A 23,296-nucleotide genomic window follows, 5' to 3' on the forward strand; every position below is an offset into this window, starting at 1 on the left:
TAATCAACCTTCCTTTTCTTAATTCTCTCCTCTCTCAGGCTCTGAACTTTCCTCTCTCCTCCTAGGTCACAAACCCACAATGTGTGCACTGGACCCTCTCCCCACATGCCTCTTCCAAGTGATCTACTCCTTTTCATCTCCTCCCTCCTCAACTCATCATTCCTGTCTGGCTCCACGCCTCAAGAAACCAACCCTTGACCCTACCTCTCCTCAGAACTACCACCCTTTCTCCTCAAATTGACTTCCTGTCCTCTTTCAGGTATCTTAAAATAGACAGGAAGTCCATACAAAACATACAGTATTTTCACAGGAAGTAATTCTGAGATATCCTAAAATCTCCTAATCCTGAGATGTCCTAGATATTCCTGATTTATTTGAGATCTCTCGAACTGCATTTAAGATATCTTAAATTGAATTTGAGATATCTCTAAATGATAATTTGGCTTGCCATAGGCAACATGAATGTTCCTGCTGCACCGGCTGTCTATTATGTTGATTTCAGTGAGTCTGTGGCCCCGCTCCTGTTGGATCAAGGGTCCACTGTGAGGTTAATGTGCGGAGGGTGCACAGGTTGCTTGATGCCCCACGTCATATATTGTGCAAGTAGATTATGGCCTCACTCCTAGTTGCACTAGTAGAGCAGCTGGCCTTGCTATTGTAACCGGAGGGTGTAAGAGTTGATCTCTTTAGCCCCGCTTTGTATATGCTGATTCTAGACACTTCCAGGTAAGAGCATGACTGTGGTCCTCGCTCCTGGGTGGCCCTAGTGTGGCCCCTGGGAATATTGTGTTGCTGAGACCCCCTATCGGTACACCTCGGTACACCTTCTGTACAGTGGCCCATTTTTCCTCTGGAATGGAGGTGTGTTTGAAAGTCAAAATTTAGTTTTTAAAGTACATTCTTTAATTAGAAATTTTGAGTTTTTAAGTCGAAATTCTGAGGTTATTTTTTCTTTCACATGGTCCTAGGGCCACTTGTGCAGTTATGAGTGAAGCGATATATTGAGAGTTTCTTGACTTAGGGGGTAAGAGTCAGTGTCTTTTTTGCATGTTTTATTGCAATGCTAGAATTACATTATAAATGGGATTTTGATAGTGACTTGATACTTCCTCATATTAAATGGTTTAATGATATTACTACAGTACAACAGATGTGGATTTACAAAAATCATTGATTTTGTTCAAACATTTATTTTGAAAAACTTCATGGATATAAATGAAACATAATAAATTCGGTACAAGAAAATTGCAATACAGGTATGCCAAATTTTAGCAATTGAATAAAGGAAATTAGACAATTATTTAAAGTTGCAACTCAAATCTAGTGGAATTAAATTACTATTCATTACAATCAATAATAGCTTTCATTTTAAATCTGGAAGATGAATACATAAAAATTCAGAAGACTTCATCCAATGGGAATCATTAGCCCCACAAAATCCTAGACCAATTCCAAACTTTGACCTTAACTTCCCAAATGACAAATGTGTACCCAGTCTCATATATATTTTTAAAAAAGCAGTAGAATGTAACCTCTGACAGTAAAATAAACCTGGTCTGGGTACAGGTATTATTTGTGATTAGCGGGTAGCTCAAGCTTTGGATTTAATCTAGACCATAGTTGTATTATAATTTTCATCCTTTGTTTTCAGAAATGTAAAATATTTATGTATCAGATTTTATGTAAACAATGTAAAATCATACAGTTACAAAAATGTTGTATTGAAAGTGAAAAATAAAAAATACTTTGCAATTTAAGTGTTCACAGAAATATAAGTATCTTTCTAGTTAGATATAGAGAAACATTTCTTGAGGAAGTGGCTCATATGGGTGTAGACATGTCTGTTTGCTGCCCCTGCCAGCCCATGGTCCTTGTCTGTGTACCACTGGAATAGGAGTGAAGGAATTAAAATGGTCAGGCTTTTTCATTTCATTTTAAGCATACTGCAGTTTTCTGCTACTGGTGAGCTCTCTGTAATGGCTCACGTGAAGGTGCACTGTGAAAGTTAAGAGACTTTGTTGTTATAATACTGGTAGGAGGTTATTCTAGAGTATAATACATCAATGGACAATTGTTTCAATAAACCATGCCAGTTTAATTAAGGTAAAGTAATATACTTTTTGTTTTTAGAAGAATTTTAGAATACCATTTTTTAATCACAAAAGCATCAGTTGTAGAAAGGTTTCCAAAAGCTATACATTGCACAAAAGATGCTATGGAAGGGTAATGCAAACAGACACATTCTGCGTGTATCATCAGATGGGAAATTTACATGGACAAAAGAAAATCTGGCTTTTTATCAGCCGTCAGCTGTAGTCAGCAGGCTGGCTTTTGACAGCCCATCCCTGGGCTCTGCTTCACCCACTCTACCATGTCTTTTTCATGGCCTTCAGTCTCTGCAGGATCAGTGGGATGTGATGCCTGAAGTGTCCCATGTGCAAATGATAGATGGGTTTGAATATTGTATTCAAAATAATCTATTTAAATTGGAAAAGCATGTTTTAACCACAAAAAACTAAGTACAAAGATATATGTGTAATTGCATTTATTTTCACATTCACACAAAAAATAAAACATGTTACCATCTGTTACTGTCGGTCTGTGTACACTTCTTATAGCTGGTCAGCCCCACCTGATTTTTAGGTTTGTTTTACTTGTTTCTCTATCTTTTGCATGGAGCGGTCCACAATTGTCATTAAGGCCACCTTACTTCAGTTTATTTTCCTACTACTCTTAACACATGTTTAGTTCATATTCAAATGTATGTAGAGTTCTTAGTACATTCTACAAGAGATTAAAACATATTTACCATTGTTTCGAAATCCACCTGTTCCTCAACAAGTGCTTTTGAAATCTGAGCAGCTTGCTGAAAATGGACGTTGTCTGAAATGGCACCAGAATACATATAAGCACTTAATGTAAACTGACAGTTAAAAGTGTGAAATCGTACTGAAAGCCTCATACGGAATGCATTCATGTATGTAATTATTTCTTGTAAAACTTGCATTTGAAGAGAAAATATAGCCGTGGATCTGCTTTTACTGGCAATTCATGCCAATTACCCCTAATACCTATTAACTGTGACCTCAAAGGCCTGTCTTATTGGTTACCTAGGAATTTAAATTATGTTTAACAAACAATTGTTTGTTCCTGCTTACCCTTAACAAGGAAAAGTGTAATATGAGCCACATATAAAACAAAAGTATATAAATTTGTGTTTTAGTATTGCATTAGAGATTACATATTTGCTTGGTTATATGTCAGTAGGTACACTGATCAGCCATAACATTATGAGCACTGACAGGTGAAGTGAATAACACTGATAATCTTGTTATCATGGCACCTGTCAGTGGGTGGGATATATTAGGCAGCAAGTGAACATTTTGTCCTCAAAGTTGATGTGTTAGAAGCAGGAAAAATGGGCAAGCATAAGGATCTGAGTGACTTTGACAAAATTGTGATGGCTAGATGACTGGGTCAGAGCATCTCCAAACTGTAGCTCTTGTGGGGTGTTCCCGGTCTGCAGTGGTCAGTACCTATCAAAAGTGGTCCAAGGAAGGAAAAGCGGTGAATCGGCAACAGGGTCATGGGCGGCCAAGGTTCATCGATGCACGTGGGGAGCAAAGGCTGGCCCATGTGGTCCGATCCAACAGATGAGTTAATGTAGCTCAAATTTCTGAAAAAGTGAATGATGGAGGCCCCACCTCGCAACTTACAGGACTTAAAGGATCTGCTGCTAACATCTTGGTGCCAGATACCACACCACACCTTCAGAGGTCTAGTGGAGTCCATGCCTCGACGGGTCAGGGCTGTTTTGGCGGCAAAAGGGGGACCTACACAATATTAGGCAGGTGGTCATAATGTTATGGCTGATCGGTGTATATCAGTAAGATGACCTGGTATTGATAAATAGGTAGTGAAGAACTGCATGTCTTTCGCTGTGTGTCACTGTCACTGTCTCACAGTCTTACTGTGCTACAGTACTGTGCCATAGCAGAAACTGAACTTATATTCATCCCGGGACAGACACATGGGCCCTGATGTCTCTCTCTCCTGTCTGGTCTGCATAAAAGTGCCTATACTTTGTAACTTTGTGACTGTTCTTGAGATTGCCTCTCGAACACCTCTTCCTTGCAGCTGCTTGTATTAAATTCCTTTTGATTGACCATGCATTTCTCTCTTATTATTCGGAGGCTTCAGGTAGACAGAAACATATTTAGATATACATGTTTGCATATATGGATAAATTATTCATTCATGTTTTGTGATTCACCCAGCTATGTAATACAAAATAAATCTTTCACTATTTGGATTTACCTACTTTTTAAAAAAGATTTTCATATGGTTAAACACTTACCATCCGCTGTCCCATGAATAAGAAGATAGTCGACAGATTTGAAATTCTTAGCCCTTCCTGTTACTGTGGAATTCTAAGGGGAAACGCGTTTTTATTACTATTAATGACAGAATTAATTATTGATGAATATAATTGATTTATATTAAAGAAGAATATGTTGAGAATTTCAACATATCCTACACTACTGGCAGATCGGTTAGGTTTAAAAAAATGATGCTTCGTATCATTAAGTATACTCTTTCTGCAGTTTTGATCTCCGGACTGTTTGCTGTATCTAAAGAGAACAGTTAATCTCACATTGATATCCCAGTTGTCTAAAGTACAGAACATATTTTTTATCTTTTATTCCCAGTCTAAACTTTTTTTTTTGTTATTATGTCCTTACCATTTGACATTTGTATGCATCTCATATATAATTACACTAGATAATAAGCAAGGTTGCTAGGAATCTGTTTTCCATGGGAATCCGTTTTCCATGTGTTTATAGTATTTATAAAATAATTAAATATCATTTACAGTATTAAGAAATGTAAACTCACCTGGTAGAATGGAAGATTATCTGCCTCTGTAGGCTTTCCCATGTAACGTTCAGTGTACATTGCATCTATTGTGTACGAAAAACGATCTTAATTTTCATATTCTATATATATAGATAAATTCTAACAAATATATTAATACAATATGTAGAATTGTGGGAGGATCTTTGAATTCCTACGTTTGAGTCCATTCAATAGGCTGTAGATCCATACACAATTGTACCAAGATAAATTATCTTATCACTCTATGTAAGTCACAGTCTACACATGAGAACTTTGCTAAAGTCTATTTAAATATTATGGCAAATCGTAAAAATTTCCAGCATGAAGAGTGAAATGCAATTTTTCTCTCTCTTGACCAATGGTACAGTGCTAAATGTGTACTTTAAAATGTATCCAGTACATATTCTCTTTTCTGTTTTCCATACCATAATATTCCCATTTAGAAACGGGGGCTACAGCAATTCCACACTTGAAAAGTCCACTTCCAGAACCCAGTGCCATGGAGGTGACATATCCACCATATGACTGAAAAGGAAATGCATCTTGTGATGAACATAGAAGGGCACTTTTTAAAGATCTATACATAGTCTTTATTGTGAACATCATCTAAAAAGAGTTATGAATTGTTTTACATAAATGAATAATGAAAATGTAAAAGGGTTAAATTGCTTGCAACTACATCACTACATACTGTACTTTTTTCATTGACTGTTTTAGTGATGAAGCCCTAAAGCAAATTAGTAAATAGTTATCCAGTTATATGTTGTTTTAAAGTGAGGTATTCAGTTAGCTAGGGCTTATTTAATACATTTGTTCTATACACTGGGCAGGAAAACAAAGTTAGAGTACAAAGCTGATATAAGATGAACATAATCACACACAACCAAGTAAACGTTATACAATATAATGAATACTTTGAATCGTAATATTTTATCATTAAATCATCATTGCTTAAAAACTGATTTTGATTTTTGATGTAAAAAAATGAAGACATGCCAACTTACCCATCCCCAAATGGCTATTCTTTCTTTATCTATGAAGCCCATCTCTATAAACCTTCTAAAAAGGCAAAATATATTGTCTGTTACATTGGTTAGATAAATATTTCATATTTATAATTGGACTTATACTATTAATAACCATTATTTTTCAATAAATGTACCAATGTTAACATATTATTATTATTATTATTATTATTATTATTATTATTATTATTATTTATGTATTGGCAGACACCCAATTGTCCAGGGCGAGTTACAAAAAAACATAAAACATATACTAATGAACATATATTTTAAAGAATATTAAATATATACAACTTCTATCTCAATTACTTTCCATTAATCTCTATATGCATAGGATTTGACTATACTAAGAGTATTGACAGCATTAGATGAAAAAAACAGCCTTTTTCTGTGAAAATAGTCCCCATATAATGTTGAATTATTGATCAAACATATAGTTTTACTTATTGCTGTATTATCTTTTAACTTCAGCCCAGTAAAGTACTGTGCTCACCACAGAAGAATAATAGATCTCCAACTTATTTCAAATAAATGCTTGTCAGGATAAAAAGTTGTTTTGTTACTTTATACGTTTGTACTGCAAATCCGGAAACATCTCGATGTACTAATGGACTACGGGATGTGTTTAATCATTTTCAAATAGATAGGCCTATATCCGTTTGTTTTTTGCATGGCTTAAAATACACAATATGCAGAGCTTTATTTGAGTGCTTGTAACTTGTTTTGTAAGTGTAGTGTAAATGGTTATCATTTTTGCAATATGTACTCTGTCTAGTGTTGTGCTAGTGAATCATGAACCTACCTCACTGCTGTGATTTGATCTTCCACTTCAAAAGTTCCCAGACGCCTGTATATTGAATGCATTATTTTATCACCTTGATATCCACTTCCCCTTCCATCAAAGCTGGCAACAATAATCTTTTCAGTACTAGCAAGGTAAGTGGCCCAGTTGATCCTGAAGCGCTTGTCTACTTTTTGACTGCAAGGTCCTGCATACCTGAAAAAAACATAATCATTAATTATCCTCCTGAAATGCACTATATGCCATATAGTTTAGACACACATGCTTCTGTTAACAGGTACATATGGATGGAGTAGAGTGGTGGTCCAGTGAATTAAGTAAATGAATGACTTGCGTTATGTATCTTTACTGGCAAATCATAAACCAGTTTGATTGAACAAATATCATGCACATGAACAGCCCCAAACTTACACCTCAATCAGCAGAGGATACTTCTTAGATTCGTCAAAATTAGGTGGCAAAATCATCTGGTACCAAAGGTCTGTGGAAAGAAATTAATTTCAGGGATATATTACTTTTTAAATGTAAAATACAATGTCAATAGGTTTGCAACTGATTTGGCTATACAGTATATTCATATTTATTTTGAAATATTTCAAAATAAAAAGTGTTGTTTGTGTTTTGGGAACATTGTCATCTAAATTACCATGATGTGGAGAATGTAATGTATATTTTCATTTAAAAAGAGGAAACATACCAAACTCTCCCAACTTAATTGTCCCCTGGCGGATTGTTGGCATTTGAATCTCTTTAAGAATATTTTCCAAATCTGTATTTTCTTCTAGAACACGAATCTCTGTAATCACAAAGAAATTATGTTTTTATTTCCATATGAAAATGTCTATTTCTGCATGGATACCTTTCTAACCTTCTTTGTTATGTAGACACCATTTTAAAATTTAAAAATGTATCATGCTATCTCAGGATGTCATATTTTGTATAATTTTTTGAGGTTCATTGACATGTTTTACCCAATGTCAACCCTGTTACCGACCTTTACTTTAGTATTAAAAAATGTCAAAATTACATATTTGGGATAAGTCCAACATATTCTTGCCCTTTGTGTACAAACGTAATTTAAAAATTATGAACCCTAAAGAAAACACTTTTTAAAATCGATTTAGCCAAGGAATTACAATTTATACTTCAACACACTTTATATACATATACATACAAGAGATGTGTAACTTCAAATTCCAGAGTGAATTATTGGAATTAACTTAGCAGTAGGGTTGACAATGGTAACAGGATTGACAGGAGGCGCGGAGCAGGAGGGCTAAAGCATGTCGTGTGCGGCACCTGGAAGCTGCAAGATGTAAGGTTGAAGCAAGTGAATGCCGGCATTTGGGGGGCCGGGAAAGCATAGGATAAAGCACCGTTTTTATGCCACTAGCGGGGTTTGCAGAAGTTGTTCCATAGGCTCAATGCATATGCCTTTGTTTCCGGGAGCTACAGGGGTGGCCCCTACTTGCCTCGATTGCATACATTGGTAATACTGGTAATACATCCCTCCCTCCATACAGTACCTTGAAAAAGTATTCAGCCCCCAACACTTTTTCCTTTTTTTTCTCAGATTCAGAATTTGAAATAGATTAAATTTGGATTTTTTCCCCACTGATCTACAAAGCCTTGAGCACCATGACAAATCAAAAGAAAAATTCCAAAAGCTTTCTCGACAATTTACAACAAATTGAACTTTTTCGCCTGATTGCTAAGAGGTATGTGTGGCGTAAATCAAACACTGCACACCAGCCAGGTAACTCCATCAAGTATGGTGGTTGTAGCATAATGTTATGGGGATGTTTTTCAGCAACAGGGACTGGCAATATTGTCAGGATTGGTGAGAGGATGAATGGTGAACAATACAGAGAAATCCTGGAAAAACACAGGTGTCCATCAAACTGTGAAGGAAGTTTGTCTTTCAATAGGACAATGATCCAATGCACACTGCCAGAACAACACTGGAGTGGCATAAAATTAAGAAAACAGATATCCTTCAGTGGCCCAGTCAGAGTACTGACCTTAATCCAATCGAAAATCTGTGGCAAGACCTCAAAATTGCTGTCCATCACCGTTCCCAAACTAACGTGACACAGCTTGAGCAATTTTGTAAGGAGACATGGGCAAATAATTACACCATCATAGTGTGCAAAGTTAGAGACTTATCTGAAAAGACTAGTGGCTGTCATAATAGGTGCCAGAGGTGATTAAACTAAGTATTGACCCGGGGGATGAATGCTTAAAAATATTTCAGTTTTTAATTTTGATTATTTAATTGTTTAAAACTCACAAATAAATAATCCCAAATACAATGCATCAAAATCCCAGGCTGTGAGAATTCAAAAATTTTGAATAAGTGTATGGGGCTGAATACTTTTTCAAGACACTGTATATACATCCAATAATGGCACCACCAAAGCTATAATGTACACTCTTCTGTGTATGTATTGGATACATTTCTCCCAATTACATACAACTTACAGTACAAATGTTGATTATTTGAAGTTTTAGATGTGCTAATGAATCAACCCCCCAAACACTTTTTATAAATAGGTAAGAATATAATAATATATGTAATTATAAAGATAGGTAGACATATCAAGTATCGTTTTTATTATATTATGATATGGTTAGTAAATATGTACATTTCCAAGTGTTTACGTCAACCCTGTTACAGTTGAAAAAGTACCAGGGTTGACAGTAACAGGGATGAGGCCTAAACTAGCCATTACTATTCATGTGATGAAGGTAATGCAACCAAATTGTTAGCATTGATAACAGGTTTTTGTAGTTTTAACAATTATTTTGAAATGTATATTTACAGGGTGATTTTCATAAAAGAAACAGGGTTGACAGAAGACTAGGGACATCATTATTTATTTTTTCCTAAATTATGTATGTGCTAGTCTTGAAATATATATTTCAAGACTAAAAGGACAAATTTCACTTGACATTATTGAAACAAAATCAAACAAATAACTTCATTGTATTAGATTAATGGCTATTACAAGTTGGAAAACCATGCCAGGGGACAGGTCAAAATGCATATTGTGAAGTTTTGAGTTTATATTATGAGAAACAAACACATACAGTGAGGGAAAAAAGTATTTGATCCCCTGCTGATTTTGTACGTTTGCCCACTGACAAAGAAATGATCAGTCTATAATTTTAATGGTAGGTGTATTTTAACAGTGAGAGACAGAATAACATAAAAAAAATCCAGAATAATGCATTTCAAAAAAGTTATAAATTGATTTGCATGTTAATGAGGGAAATAAGTAGTTGACCCCTTCGATTTAGTACTTGGTGGCAAAACCCTTGTTGGCAATCACAGAGGTCAGACGTTTCTTGTAGTTGGTCACCAGGTTTGCACACATCTCAGGAGGGATTTTGTCCCACTGCTCTTTGCAGATCCTCTCCAAGTCATTAAGGTTTCGAGGCTGACGTTTGGCAACTCGAACCTTCAGCTCCCTCCACAGATTTTCTATGGGATTAAGGTCTGGAGACGGGCTAGGCCACTCCAGGACCTTAATGTGCTTCTTCTTGAGCCACTCCTTTGTTGCCTTGGCTGTGTGTTTTGGGTCATTGTCATGCTGGAATACCCATCCACGACCCATTTTCAATGCCCTGGCTGAGGGAAGGAGGTTCTCACCCAAGATTTGACGGTACATGGCCCTGTCCATCGTCCCTTTGATGTGGTGCAGTTGTCCTGTCCCCTTTGCAGAAAAACTCCCCCAAAGCATAATGTTTCCACCTCCATGTTTAACGGTGGGGATGGTGTTCTTGGGGTTATTCCTCCTCCTCCAAACACGGCGAGTTGAGTTGATGCCAAAGAGCTCGATTTTGGTCTCATCTGACCACAACACTTTCACCCAGTTCTCCTCTGAATCATTCAGATGTTCATTGGCAAACTTCAGACGGGCCTGTACATGTGCTTTCTTGAGCAGGGGGACCTTGCGGGTGCTGCAGGATTTCAGTCCTTCACGGCGTAGTGTGTTACCAATTGTTTTCTTGGTGACTATGGTCCCAGCTGCCTTGAGATCATTAACAAGATCCTCCCGTGTAGTTCTGGGCTGATTCCTCACCGTTCTCATGATCATTGAAACTCCACGAGGTGAGACCTTGCATGGAGCCCCAGACCGAGGGAGACTGAGAGTTATTTTGTGTTTCTTCCATTTGCGAATAATTGCACCAACTGTTGTCACCTTCTCACCAAGCTGCTTGGCAATGGTCTTGTAGCCCATTCCAGCCTTGTGTAGGTCTACAATCTTGTCCCTGACATCCTTGGACAGCTCTTTGGTCTTGGCCATGGTGGAGAGTTTGGAATCTGATTGATTGATTGCTTCTGTGGACAGGTGTCTTTTATACAGGTAACGAGCTGAGATTAGGAGCACTCCCTTTAAGAGAGTGCTCCTAATCTCAGCTCGTTACCTGTATAAAAGACACCTGGAAGCCAGAAATCTTGCTGATTGATAGGGGATCAAATACTTATTTCCCTCATTAACATGCAAATAAATGTATAACTTTTTTGAAATGCGTTTTTCTGGATTTTTTTGATGTTATTCTGTCTCTCACTGTTAAAATACACCTACCATTAAAATTATAGACGGATCATTTCTTTGTCAGTGGGCAAACGTACAAAATCAGCAGGGGATCAAATACTTTTTTCCCTCACTGTAAAATAACACATTGTTTAATTGAAATGTATATATTATATATATTATATGCAAATATTATATGCAAATATATCAGAAGGATGCAAAGGGCAGCCATACTTGCATAGTTACACAGTTAAAAGTCATACTCAGCCTGTCTTCTGCTAAAAAAAGCTTTGCCATTATAAAACAATACCTTTGTGGCTGATGTCATGAATTGTAAACCTTGGCAATCCAGGTCCTGTTAAAGGAAATGAATGAATGTCATTTAAAGTTCTCACATATTCTAATTTGTATTTCCATAATGCCTGTATATAATACAGAAAATGTTAACAATTTTATATTACTATTTGTTAAATATATTGGTATTTATTAATCACATGCTACTGTGGGAAAGCAATGCATCTAGGTAAAATCCATGTAATAAATCCAATTGTCTTTTCATCCCAAAGTCTAATTAGAAATTAACAGATGCTGAAAATAGCTCTGTCTGCCTGAATCGCCTTTATCAAACCAACTGTATTTATCCAGTTGAGCTCTGTTAACTCACCGTAGCAATCCACGCGATAATATTTTGCATTTTTGCTGAAGTAAGCTGAGTTATACTGACACCGATCCTTGTTTAATTCACAAGTAAGGCACTCCCTTTTGGAAGGACCATTTCCAAGGTCAATCCTGGCATATAAAGAAACAAAACAGTAACTGAAGAATGTTTTCACACTTCAGGCAAGGAAAATATTTGAAATAGAAAGGATGGAAGTAAAACAATGAGTCTGCGTTAATTGAAGCATCACTACATACAAGTCACGATTCTTCATAACCTGACATTATTTCTTAAACTTCTGAATAGACGTCACATGCTATACATGTATTTTAGAGTGAAGAGCTCTAACAACAGTTTTTTTGTACAATCTCTAAAACATATCTAATATATTGCTCACAAAATACTTGTACAGGTCAAACAAACAATACTGCATATTAAAGTGTACTCGGTAACTATTTTTTGTGTATGAGGTGATTCTGTTCTTGATTGAGTGATCGAGTATCCTTAATGTGTTCACGTGTTCACATTTAAATACACTATTTACTTGTGATCTGTTTTTAACAAATTGATTACTTACTTGTAAAGGTTTCTCTCTCCTGGAAATTTATTAAATTCATTGCTAACGTAATATCTGTGGGGGGGAAAAGTTTTTTTAATTGAAAGACAGAAAATTAAAAAGGGCAATGCACTTAGTTTAACAATAGTTTAACATGATTCTTAGCTTAATTATGTAATTTGTGTACATCGAGCAGAGGTTTTAGACAGTGTTCATTAAATTGTTTTTATTTGATTCAAACCATTACATTTTACTTTTGTAAATTGCAGTGTTTTAAGAGTATTCTATCTATTACCTCATTCAGGAAGAATTCATTCTGTGTATGCCCTATGTTTGAGCTTGTTACTTACATGGCATCTTTGGTTAGTTTTGAGATGTATATTACTTCCCATTTTCCATCTGTAATAGGAAAGCTACCCTAAGAATAATAAAACAATGTGAATATTGCTCTTTAAACATGTACTGTTACAATAGGGCGCTTCTTAATTACTTAAAAAATATACATATTTATTTAAGTTTTAAAGCAATAAAACAATCAAATGACAATATGTAACTGTATTATACTTTTAATAGTCCTCCGAAAGCACTTACTGATGAATTTACAAGGTGAATATGTTTATATCCATCATTGCTGCTCATTATTTTATAGAAGCTGATGTTGTCAGCAGCAAAGTAAGGTTCAAAGGGTGAATACTGGAAAAGAAAAGACATGAAAATGAATGGATATGTATTTAAACATACAAGTAATTTAATAACTGTTTATCCTGGCGAGGGTCGCGGTTAGTAATTTATATTTTGTATAATACATTTTACATTAATGGATAAATATGGCATTGATATTGACAAGAAAATTGTGTATTGTGCTCCTTGTTCTTGTTTTTAGTGGTTAAAATGCTGAGGTCATGCTGAGTTAATTCAGATTGGTACAATAAAAGCAATATAGCATTGAAAGATTGAAGATGCTTTGTCTTTTAAGCTAAATTTAAACCAGCTAACCCCAGTGATTCCTGGCTGAGTGTCCCTTTGAGGAGTCACTGTCAAATCTGGATGAATGCCGTATTTCAGGTTCTAACCGGCCAACTCTGGGCTTTGCAAACCTTTACTCCATGTGAAAACCCTTACTGGTTGAGTGGGTCCAGACAGCAGAGACCCAAAGCTCTTCAGAGTCTTCCATATTTGTATCTCTAGCCTCACACTATATAAAGCAGAAATCTAAACTTACATGCCCAATCCAGCCTGTTTTACTTTGGTCTTGACGGTCCTGAAAAATATAAATTGTTATTTACATGGACAAGAAAACAGTTTCTTTGGAGGCCAAGTCAACACCTTGAACTCGTGATTCATCAGACCAGGCCACCTTCCTCCATTGCTCCGTGGTCCAGTTCTGATGCTCACGTGCCCATTGTAGGCGCTTTCGGCAGTGGACAGGGGTCAGCATGGGCACCCTGACTGGTCTGCGGCTACACAGCCCCATACGCAACAAACTGTGATGCACTGTGTGTTCTGACACCTTTCTATCAGAACCAGCATTAACTTTTTCAGCATTATCAGTGTTATTCACTTCAGCTGTCATAATGTTATGGCTGATCGGTGTAGTGTAAAGCTATTGTTTATGTAATACAAAAATAAGGTCAACAAACCATGGTTTGCATCCAGGTGTTGGTGGTGGTGGTATAATCATACAGCACTACAAGAGAGAAGTTCTGCTCCCTTTTGGCCCACTGGACTGCAATGCGATCATCTGTAACCCAAGTGACTGTGGCTAAATAGTGGTCACTAAAAGAAGAAAAAATACTAGAAGAACAAACACTAGTTTTTGAAAAATAGTGACTTACATTTCTAATGCAGTTGAGCTAAGGTGGATTAAAAATATTTTTCCAATTATTTATTTATTTTCAGGCAGCTATTTAGAAGTACAATCATAAGAGAAATGTAATTATATATATGTAATTATATGTAAATGAAACTAATCTCAGGACTCTAGTTTTCTATTCTGAACATGTTACATGTGATCATACTGTTGTGTATCTCAATAATGTAACACTGCAGTGCACGGTACCTTGACCCAACTGAATCTGGCACAACAATGTCCGATGATTTTGATACATCTGAGGTATCAACAGCAATCAGTTTTGCAACAGGAATTGTAGACCCAGCCTTGATGAAAGAAAGGTTTGCATTAGAAAAGCTGCCACATAAAGTAGTCAATGAATTAATTGATAAATCTTTTTTATTGTATTTTCTACAGACAGATCTACTTGTACAAGGATTTGCTTTGCCCAGAAGGCTGTAGGAAATTGTTTTTAATTCACTATTTCACAAACTGAACACTTTCAGCTATTAACAATAATGCAGGAATAAAAAAAGCATACATTGTTTGAAAATAAATTACATTTTTTATCATTCAATGACTGTAATAATTTAATACCTTTCAGATTATGTAGCTAAATGCTCAACATTCTTTGTTACCAAACAATTGAATGGTGTTAAAGCATCCCATTTGTAGATCTATTGGGACACTAAACTACTTCTCTTTAGCACAAGACAGCAACGGTCAGCTCTACTCTTATATCTTTCAAAGGTGCTGTCTCAATAGTTTGCACATACATTTATACTAGGTTAGTAGTGTGACCATGGAAAGCAATTCTGTTGTCAGTGTCCTGACAAAATACAATAAAGAACCATAAACCCTACTGGAAATGTCTATATGTGTGGCAGGACATGCAGCCCTGCTCTTATTTATCTAATGTACTGAAGGCCTGTTTCCCAGGAAGAGTTGAATTCTTCACTCATATATGATAAAAGTACAAAACAGTACTCAAATGTTACCACCATGGTTTGTAAATTACATAGAGTTGATAGAAAAGTAAATTACCTTAGGGTAAGGAAAAATAACTGTCTTCGGGTATTGCTCATCTCCATAAAATGAATACTCGATAGACTCCACCTTTGTATCATTAAACTGTGCATATGCTAGGAATTTTCCATTGGGAGACCACCACAAGGCATATTTAGCAGAGAACATTTCCTCTTAAAAATTAAGAAGAAAGCAGAACATATGTTAAACACAACAAGCACATTTTAAAACTACCACAAGATAAACAAATGGTCTTATAAGCTATTTTTTATGCTTCAGAATTGTCCCATACCTTATGCAGAATTCAGAGAAAGCATCATAAGATCAATGTTTGAAAATACTGACAGGAAACTAGCACCAGTAAAAATCTGAATCTTAGTCAATAAAAAGTTTGTTAATGTAATCTACACCTTATACATCTGTAATGTAAACCTTATTCATTAACAGTATAATATATGATCAGTGCATCAATCATAGTAATCTTACTTACCTTCATAAACCCAATCTGGGATGCCATTGAAGACAGTATTTTCTTTTCCAGTTTCACTCACGTTAACAGACTTTGCTAATGCATTAGATTTTAAATAAACATTGTTTTGCCAGACATAGGCCTACAAGAAAATAGTAATTAGGCAATTATTATTACATTGTCAAACATTCTTATTACCCAAAATCAAAGAAAGCATAAGTAAAATCTCATACGATAAATACCTAGTAAGAAGTAAGTAAGTAAGAAGTTAGTGGTCAAATTACTGAAAGATTTGGAGAACTGTATCGTAGTATCCCTAAACAAAGAATTAATACACAAAGGAAAGTTATAGTTTACCACAGTAATCCTGTTCTTTGGGGTAAAATAAAGTAACTTACCAGTTTGTTCCCAGTAGGAGCGAACTCTATATACTGAATTTGTTGTGGGAGTTCACTGTTGGTCACAAATTCACTAGAAAAGAAAAATGAAAGTTCTCCCATAATGTTTTTGTTTTTTTAAAGTATGCAATTGTTTCTATATCCAAGCCATAAAGTCACATCTAAAGCTGCAAATCCATTAGTAGGACACAACATGGCAAATGAATGATGAGGAATGTTACCAGAATAAGTAACAAACAAATCTTTCAGATTGGTTTCTGAAATGTTATAATCGGTAATGTTTTGTTTGATAAGATTAGGTATTGTTATAGACACGTGAAGGAAAAAAGCTGATAAAAACTTACGCATTAGTCAGATCATAGATATGATATGAAGCTGTATATGAATGCCTCCATACCTGTTAAAGAAATAATTGCAATGTGTGAACTATAATGTTTGAATTCGTAACACTTTTATTTGTACTATATTTTTAAGTTTTAAATGTACTATAGAATGAGTGATTAAAATATTACCTTTGTATAATTGCTCTCAAAAAGGACAAATTTTAGATCAGCAGACAACAGATAACCAGTGGCATCAACTTTAGCCTAGAAACATTAAAAATAAAATAATTGATTGCATTTAAAGTAAATTAATTACATTTCAACTTAAACTTTTAAAATAAAAGAGACTTACAAATGTGTCGTTGCTTAAAAAAAGTGACGAGACATTGTTATCCACGTTGTATCTCATGATATTTCCTTCACTTGTTTTATGCAGGTATTCGTTTTCTAGTATAGATTTATAAAAAAAAAAAAAAAAGATTATTCATACAAATGTCATGCCTTATGTGCTTAAATTGAAGATTAGTGCAGCACTCTGATATGACATAATAACACTCTATATACACACCCATTTTCTGTACTTCTGTACATTGATTACCAAAAGCCTTTATCAAGGGCAATTTACTATACATTACATTATTACCCATTTATACAGCTGGGTTTATACTTGAGCAATCTAGATACAAGCAAAATCAACTCAACAACATAATATTACCTGATATCCATTGCAGATTGTATGATTTGTATCTGATGGTATAATTGAAGTAGTCTTCAAAGGTGAAAGTCTTGCCAGAATTTATATTTTCTTCTAATGTTGGGGGGAGGGAAAGGTTTAAAACAAGCCAATTTGTAAATGTAAAAAAGCAAACATCATCAATCTTAATACATAGTGTGCTTATTAAAGGCATTTTAAACCAAGCAAACCACACACACAAATATCATCATCATCAGCCTTTATGAGGCCTCCCCAAGTTGTTTCCACTTGTTTCAGTGTACAGCGCCTCTTTTCCAGGTCACATCAGCAAATCATCATATTTTATGTGGTCTTCTTCTATGTCTTTTTTCATCTCTTGGGACCCATTCTAGAGTTCCTTTTATCCATCTTTGGTCTGTTCTTCTTACAATTGTCTGAATTGCCATTTTAAGATTTTGTAATTTTGAGTCCAGTTTTCTTATTTGCATCTAATAATTATTTAATTTGAAACTAGCTGTAGATATTCAGGTACAAAGATAATCTATTGTATGCATGTGTATATACCATGTAATTTGATAAAAGGAATCCATTCACCAAGGAATGTTCGGTTCATATAATTGTGTCCTGTCCTGAAGAGTAATAGTAATTATAATGCCAAACTATTTGATTTTATAACTATTAAATCTAAAATTATTGGTTTTGTACACAATGTATATTTACTACACACTTTAGTGCTTTCATGTTGTATGGTGTCTGGGTATTTTAAATTAGACCGTATGTTGCTTCATTATTTTTTTTATTACACCAAACATGCTGAATATATTTATGCTTTTAAGATGTGTGATGCCAGTTTCATAACTCTGGTTTTGTATATTGCGGAGGTTTCTGTTTCACAATTGCATGGGAACAACTTTCATACAAGTCTTTCCTCTGAAAAAGAAATAGCTTTAGGATTTGCAACTTTTACCATAATCCAAGTTCATTCATCCACACAACAAACAAAAATGCAGTATCCAGAATGTCATGAACTTTGTTGGCACTTTCCATTGTGGATATAAATTTAAACTGAGAACCTGTATCAGCTGGTAGCACCAGATGATTATGGTACCTGTTGGCAGAATGTGACCAAATTCTCATATTTCATAACATCTTCTACAATCCTATAACAAATCTATTTTCCTTTTATGTGTTTGTTTGTTTTATTGTTCATCTATGCCAAAACATTTAATTTCAGGCAGTTACAGAACACTACAACTACACAGCATATGTTTATTTGAAAATGATTTATACAAATGGTCTGTAAGGATAATATACACTGGCAATCTGTCCTTCATTTTATTTAATCAGATAAATATCCCTCTAAGAACAGAATCATAAGAAATGATCAAGTGTTTGATTAAAGAACATTCCAGAACATTCATGACATGAGTTCCATGTACTAAAACTAAATAAACAATGAAGTTGTTGTATATTTAGTATAGGATCTTTTCACAGATCACTGAGCATTTATCAATGTCTTGTTGTAATTGTGCAGGAGATTAATGTCAGCATACTATAAGCATGCAACAGATGAGCTATACACAATCAACTGTGGCTATGATGTCAGTGGCATTAGAAGTTTGGTCAAATTGATGCAGTACAACATTCACAGCCAGTGGGTATATCTCATTTTTTTGCTACAAATGGTCCAAAATATAGAATTAAATAAATTATACAAAAAAAGAAACTTTACTTTTATAGAAAAATGAAACTTTATGTTTACCTTTATACATAAATTAAATATGAAAACTCAGTGACTAAGAAATGTATTTATCACTTAAACACTATGACACAAGATACATCAGTATTATGTGAATGACTGTGTTGTGAATACAACTTGGCTTGACTTGAGTGAAGTACTATTTAGCTAGAAAATTATAGTCTATGTATAATGTCTGGGTTGAATCAGGGTAAAAATAACAGCAGATAAAAACTGAATACTTTACATGCAACATATTTGTGTCTCATTTTGACACTTTAAATGGGAATATTTCCCCATGAAATGTTATATTTTCATGATTGCATATACTTAGATTTTTTTTTTTACTTTCAATTTTAGATCTTACTTTTTTAGCAGTACACATAGAATTAATGTCTAATATGTCTAATGCATATATTTAATTTCAGTTGATTGACCTCTTAATGTTTGCATTAAGATATTTTCCATATACTGATTAGAAAAAAACAACAACAAAACAAAAAAACCTTGACATTGAATGGGAATGTAATAGCTGTTCATAGTCTACTATAACATTGCAATGCTGAAGATAGAAAATAGTTTCCAAACAATATAAAAGTGCATGCATGTTAATTCCTGTTGTACAATTAAAATACACATCTCAAAAAAAATAAATAAAGACAATTATCCAGTTTAACTATGAGGTGCATACTTTGGTGGCCAATATTTGATGTCATGAGAAATGTATTAATATAATTGTCCAGGGCATACTTACTGTCTTAACAGATACATACCTACTGCTCTTCTTCTTCAGTTACAATTTGTTCCAAAATTTTTATCTTCAAGGTGGGGAATCATAAAAATCCTTTTTTTCAGAATTCACTTTTAAAGTACTGCTGGTAGGTCAAAACAACTATCTGTGTAGTTTTTATGTGTAGGGTTTAACGCTACGTGTATACAAAACACGTTAAGTATGTGGCAGTGAAGAACCACGGACATGATGCTGTGGAAGGCATACACTGCAGAGACCCTGGCAGTGAGAGTGGCAAATGGACAGGCCATACAGGTTCTGTACAAGGAGCTAGAGGTGGTGTCAACTTACATGACCAACCTACTCCATGAGGGAGGGAAGGCCATGGGAAGGTCCCTCGCAGCTATGGTTGCAGACAGATGCCATCTCAGGCCAAACTGTAAGACTCTGAGAAGGCCATGCTCCTCAACACCAGGCCAGACGTTTGGGGAGACGGTCGATCTCAGTATTGAGCACTCCACCAAGGCCAAAGAAACAGCCTCAAAGTATGCTGTGCTCCAGCATGCTAAGAGACAACAACGCAGCTGGCTGTACCAGCAACAGCCGAGCAGGTAGTGGCCCAGCAAAACCAACCCATGAGACCACAGCCAGGTGACAGCACACAGCCTGACTATCACCGCAGGAGCTAGCCACAGGTGAGAGGTAAAAATAGGCTCTTGGCTGGAGGCCTCGAGGATGTAGTGACCCTTGACAAGCCTGTGCCCAGGACACTTGGGTATGAACAACAATGACCCACGCCCTCCAATTCCACTCTGCCCCCCCCTTTAGGGGGGTGCTGAACACTACTGTCAAATGCCACGAAAGGGAAAAAGGATATAGGATGAAAGGGATAAGGATCCTGAACTACCTGGATGACTGTCTAGTGAGCGCAGACTCCAGGCTTCAGGCGGAGGAACATACAGCAGAGGTCATATGTCATACGTCAGCTCACAAAGCTCTATCAAGCCCACACAGATTGTAGTGTTCTTGGAAATGTGGCTAGACTCTGTACATGCTTGCCTATGTGTCAAAAGGCAGGATCAAGTCTGCCTCACATTATTCAAGAGGGTATCAACTCTCCAACTAGTCCAATTCCAAAAACTGTTGGGGCTGATGGCGGCCACCTTGAACATCCTTCCCCTCGGACTCATGCAAATGTGTCCGCTGCAAAGCTGGGTAAACACCCACAGACTGCACCCAGTAAGAGACAGACATTACCAACTGACAGTGACCCCAACTTGCAGAAGGGCACTGACTTGGTGGCAAAAACAAGACAATCTGCGCCTCGGTTCCCCACCAGGCTGCCCTCACAGAATGGAAGTCATCACCACAGTGCTGTCTGGAATGGGATAGGGGTGAAAGGGACATTGGATGGCCCCCATCAACTTACAGGAGCTACAGGCAGTGCTGCTGGCGCTGTGCCACTTCCAGCATGTCCTGTCAAATAAGCACGTCTTAGTTCGAACAGACAACATGATAGTAGTGTTGTTTAAATCACTGAAATTCCTGGTGTGACGTCACGCACTCTCGCTTTTCGGGTAGAGGAATCAAAGGTTGATACCCCACTTTTAACCTCCTCAACATTCAAACTGTGGACAACTTAACATAAACCTCCCTTTTTTAATATATGAACTGGAATACATCAGATTGTACAAAATTACTTTAAACATTAAGATATTCAAATTAGTCATCAATTAGGAAAATTGCCCAACTTACTGCGTAAATATATCGCTGCTGGGACAGCAATTAAAGTGATGACGACAGCAGCTACAGCCACCCCGAGAAGCACCTTGCAAAATGTCTATAAAAAGGTAGAGGAAGAACAAATGACTACAATAATTTCATGTATTTTGGGGGTGATTACTAAAACAATTCAAGCAGGAAGGTTTACAAAACAAAACTGGGCTTTATTGGTCGACCAGGGTGGTACATCAACTTTCCCAATCCCTGCATGTCTCCCTAGCAAAAACACTCAAGTTTACTTCTGCTCTCCCCATGTGGCGCGTCATCCGCCTCTTTTATTCCTTTCTCCCACATGACCCCCACCACTCAATCACTGCTCCCTGACTCTACCCCCACAACTCCCAATCAAGCTAGAATACCCCTCCCCATCACCCAACACAAACCAACAACTAATGAATCCACACAAAACACAAAACACATTACTCAAGGTCCCTGAATTGACCCACCCACCCTCCTTACACCCCCCCACTATGCTGCCCTAGTGGCACACACTCACACAGCAGTGAACAGTCTCTGCCTGGCAGCACAGTTCAAACAAAAGCCAGGATCACTAGAGTATCATAGGTGGACAAATATGTATTGCAATATAGATATACAGATTAACATGACACATGTCTTAGTATTCAGTTATCTGAATCACTGTTATTATTTTATTATTATTGCTGATATTATTATTATTGTATTGTCTGATTATATAAACAATAGTTTAAACATATGTAAAATGTGTGTATATAATAATAATAATAATACACATTTGGTAACTCAGCTCAAACATCTTAACCCATAGTTATTTAACCCTTAAAAGAACCGAGTTTAGTATTGAATAGATGAAATAAACTGAATGCATACTCACCTTCATGATTTCAACAGACGTTGCTCGCTATTTTCATAGCTGGAAAGCCCAAAATCTGGGTCTGGTGAATTCCAGGAGGCGCTGACGTGGTAGAAGGTCTAAAGACGAGGACACTAGACTTAGAAGTTAACTAGCTAACACTGTGGTGAAGCTTTGGGCTTTAGGATTGTTGGTTAAATATTATCTTAACTAATGTTGTAAAAGGCGACCATAAAGTACGATTAGGATAAAAGTTACATTATACCTACATGTTTCTGTGTTGACCGCACTATTGAAGTTCAGGGCGGACTGTGTATGTAAGGAAGACTTTTAAACTGCTAGCAGCCACACAGATGCTGTCTTCAAACTCGCAGACAGCTACACTTTCGGGAATGTAAAAAGTCGTTAAGATATAGGAAATTGCTTTTTTTAACCACATATCATAAGTCCTGCTGATTCATTGTCATTGGAATTTCGCTGTATAATTAACTTGGTTGCAACATCCGACTATGTTAGCGCTATTAAAAATATGTATGTATTTGTGAGCGCATACATACCCCCCTCCCCCCTCTCTACATAACCGTCTCAAGTTAAAAAGTGAAATGTTAAAAGTGTGTATATTTTTTCATCTTTGCATGCCATGGTGGTGTGGATGTGGGCGTTATTGTACTGCAAAGATAGGAACATAAAGGATGGGCTGAAATGCCATTTAAAGCGAAATGACTTATGACTGCACTTTTGTGTAGTAATTGTGAAGAATGTAGAACTGGCATGTGTGTGCGAAACAAAGTATGTATTTACGATCATTTAAACCTTTCCATGCATAGGTTAAAACAGTCAACCTCTAGAAAATACACTGTTTTTTAGTAAACTAACAAGAATGTAATTTCAGTGATGTTTATATAAATGCAATTGATTCAAATTACAGTGTAATATTACATGATATTACATTTTCACCACACAGGTAATGTGTTGCAACTTAGGTATCTTACTAT

General features: G+C 36.0%; 1 protein-coding gene across 1 annotated transcript; it reads right to left on the bottom strand.

Annotated features, from left to right (window-relative positions):
* Positions 1-1,174: 1,174 nt before the first annotated feature.
* Positions 1,175-22,664, bottom strand: fap (fibroblast activation protein, alpha). Its single transcript, XM_066687946.1, has 26 exons — positions 22,323-22,664; positions 21,443-21,527; positions 17,241-17,333; positions 16,878-16,972; positions 16,715-16,789; positions 16,547-16,599; positions 16,203-16,275; positions 15,826-15,946; positions 15,354-15,508; positions 14,538-14,635; positions 14,119-14,254; positions 13,701-13,739; positions 13,070-13,171; positions 12,829-12,896; positions 12,500-12,553; positions 11,929-12,053; positions 11,575-11,619; positions 7,421-7,519; positions 7,135-7,204; positions 6,724-6,918; positions 5,901-5,955; positions 5,322-5,421; positions 4,897-4,961; positions 4,358-4,430; positions 2,810-2,883; positions 1,175-1,885 (listed from the first exon to the last, which is right to left on the bottom strand). Exons 1-26 carry the CDS (start codon positions 22,326-22,328, stop codon positions 1,784-1,786), a joined length of 2,256 nt encoding a protein of 751 aa, XP_066544043.1. The 5' UTR covers positions 22,329-22,664; the 3' UTR covers positions 1,175-1,783.
* Positions 22,665-23,296: the final 632 nt, after the last annotated feature.

The sequence above is a fragment of the Amia ocellicauda genome, chromosome 16 (assembly GCF_036373705.1).
Source record: "Amia ocellicauda isolate fAmiCal2 chromosome 16, fAmiCal2.hap1, whole genome shotgun sequence".
Classification (NCBI taxonomy): Eukaryota; Metazoa; Chordata; class Actinopteri; order Amiiformes; family Amiidae; genus Amia; species Amia ocellicauda.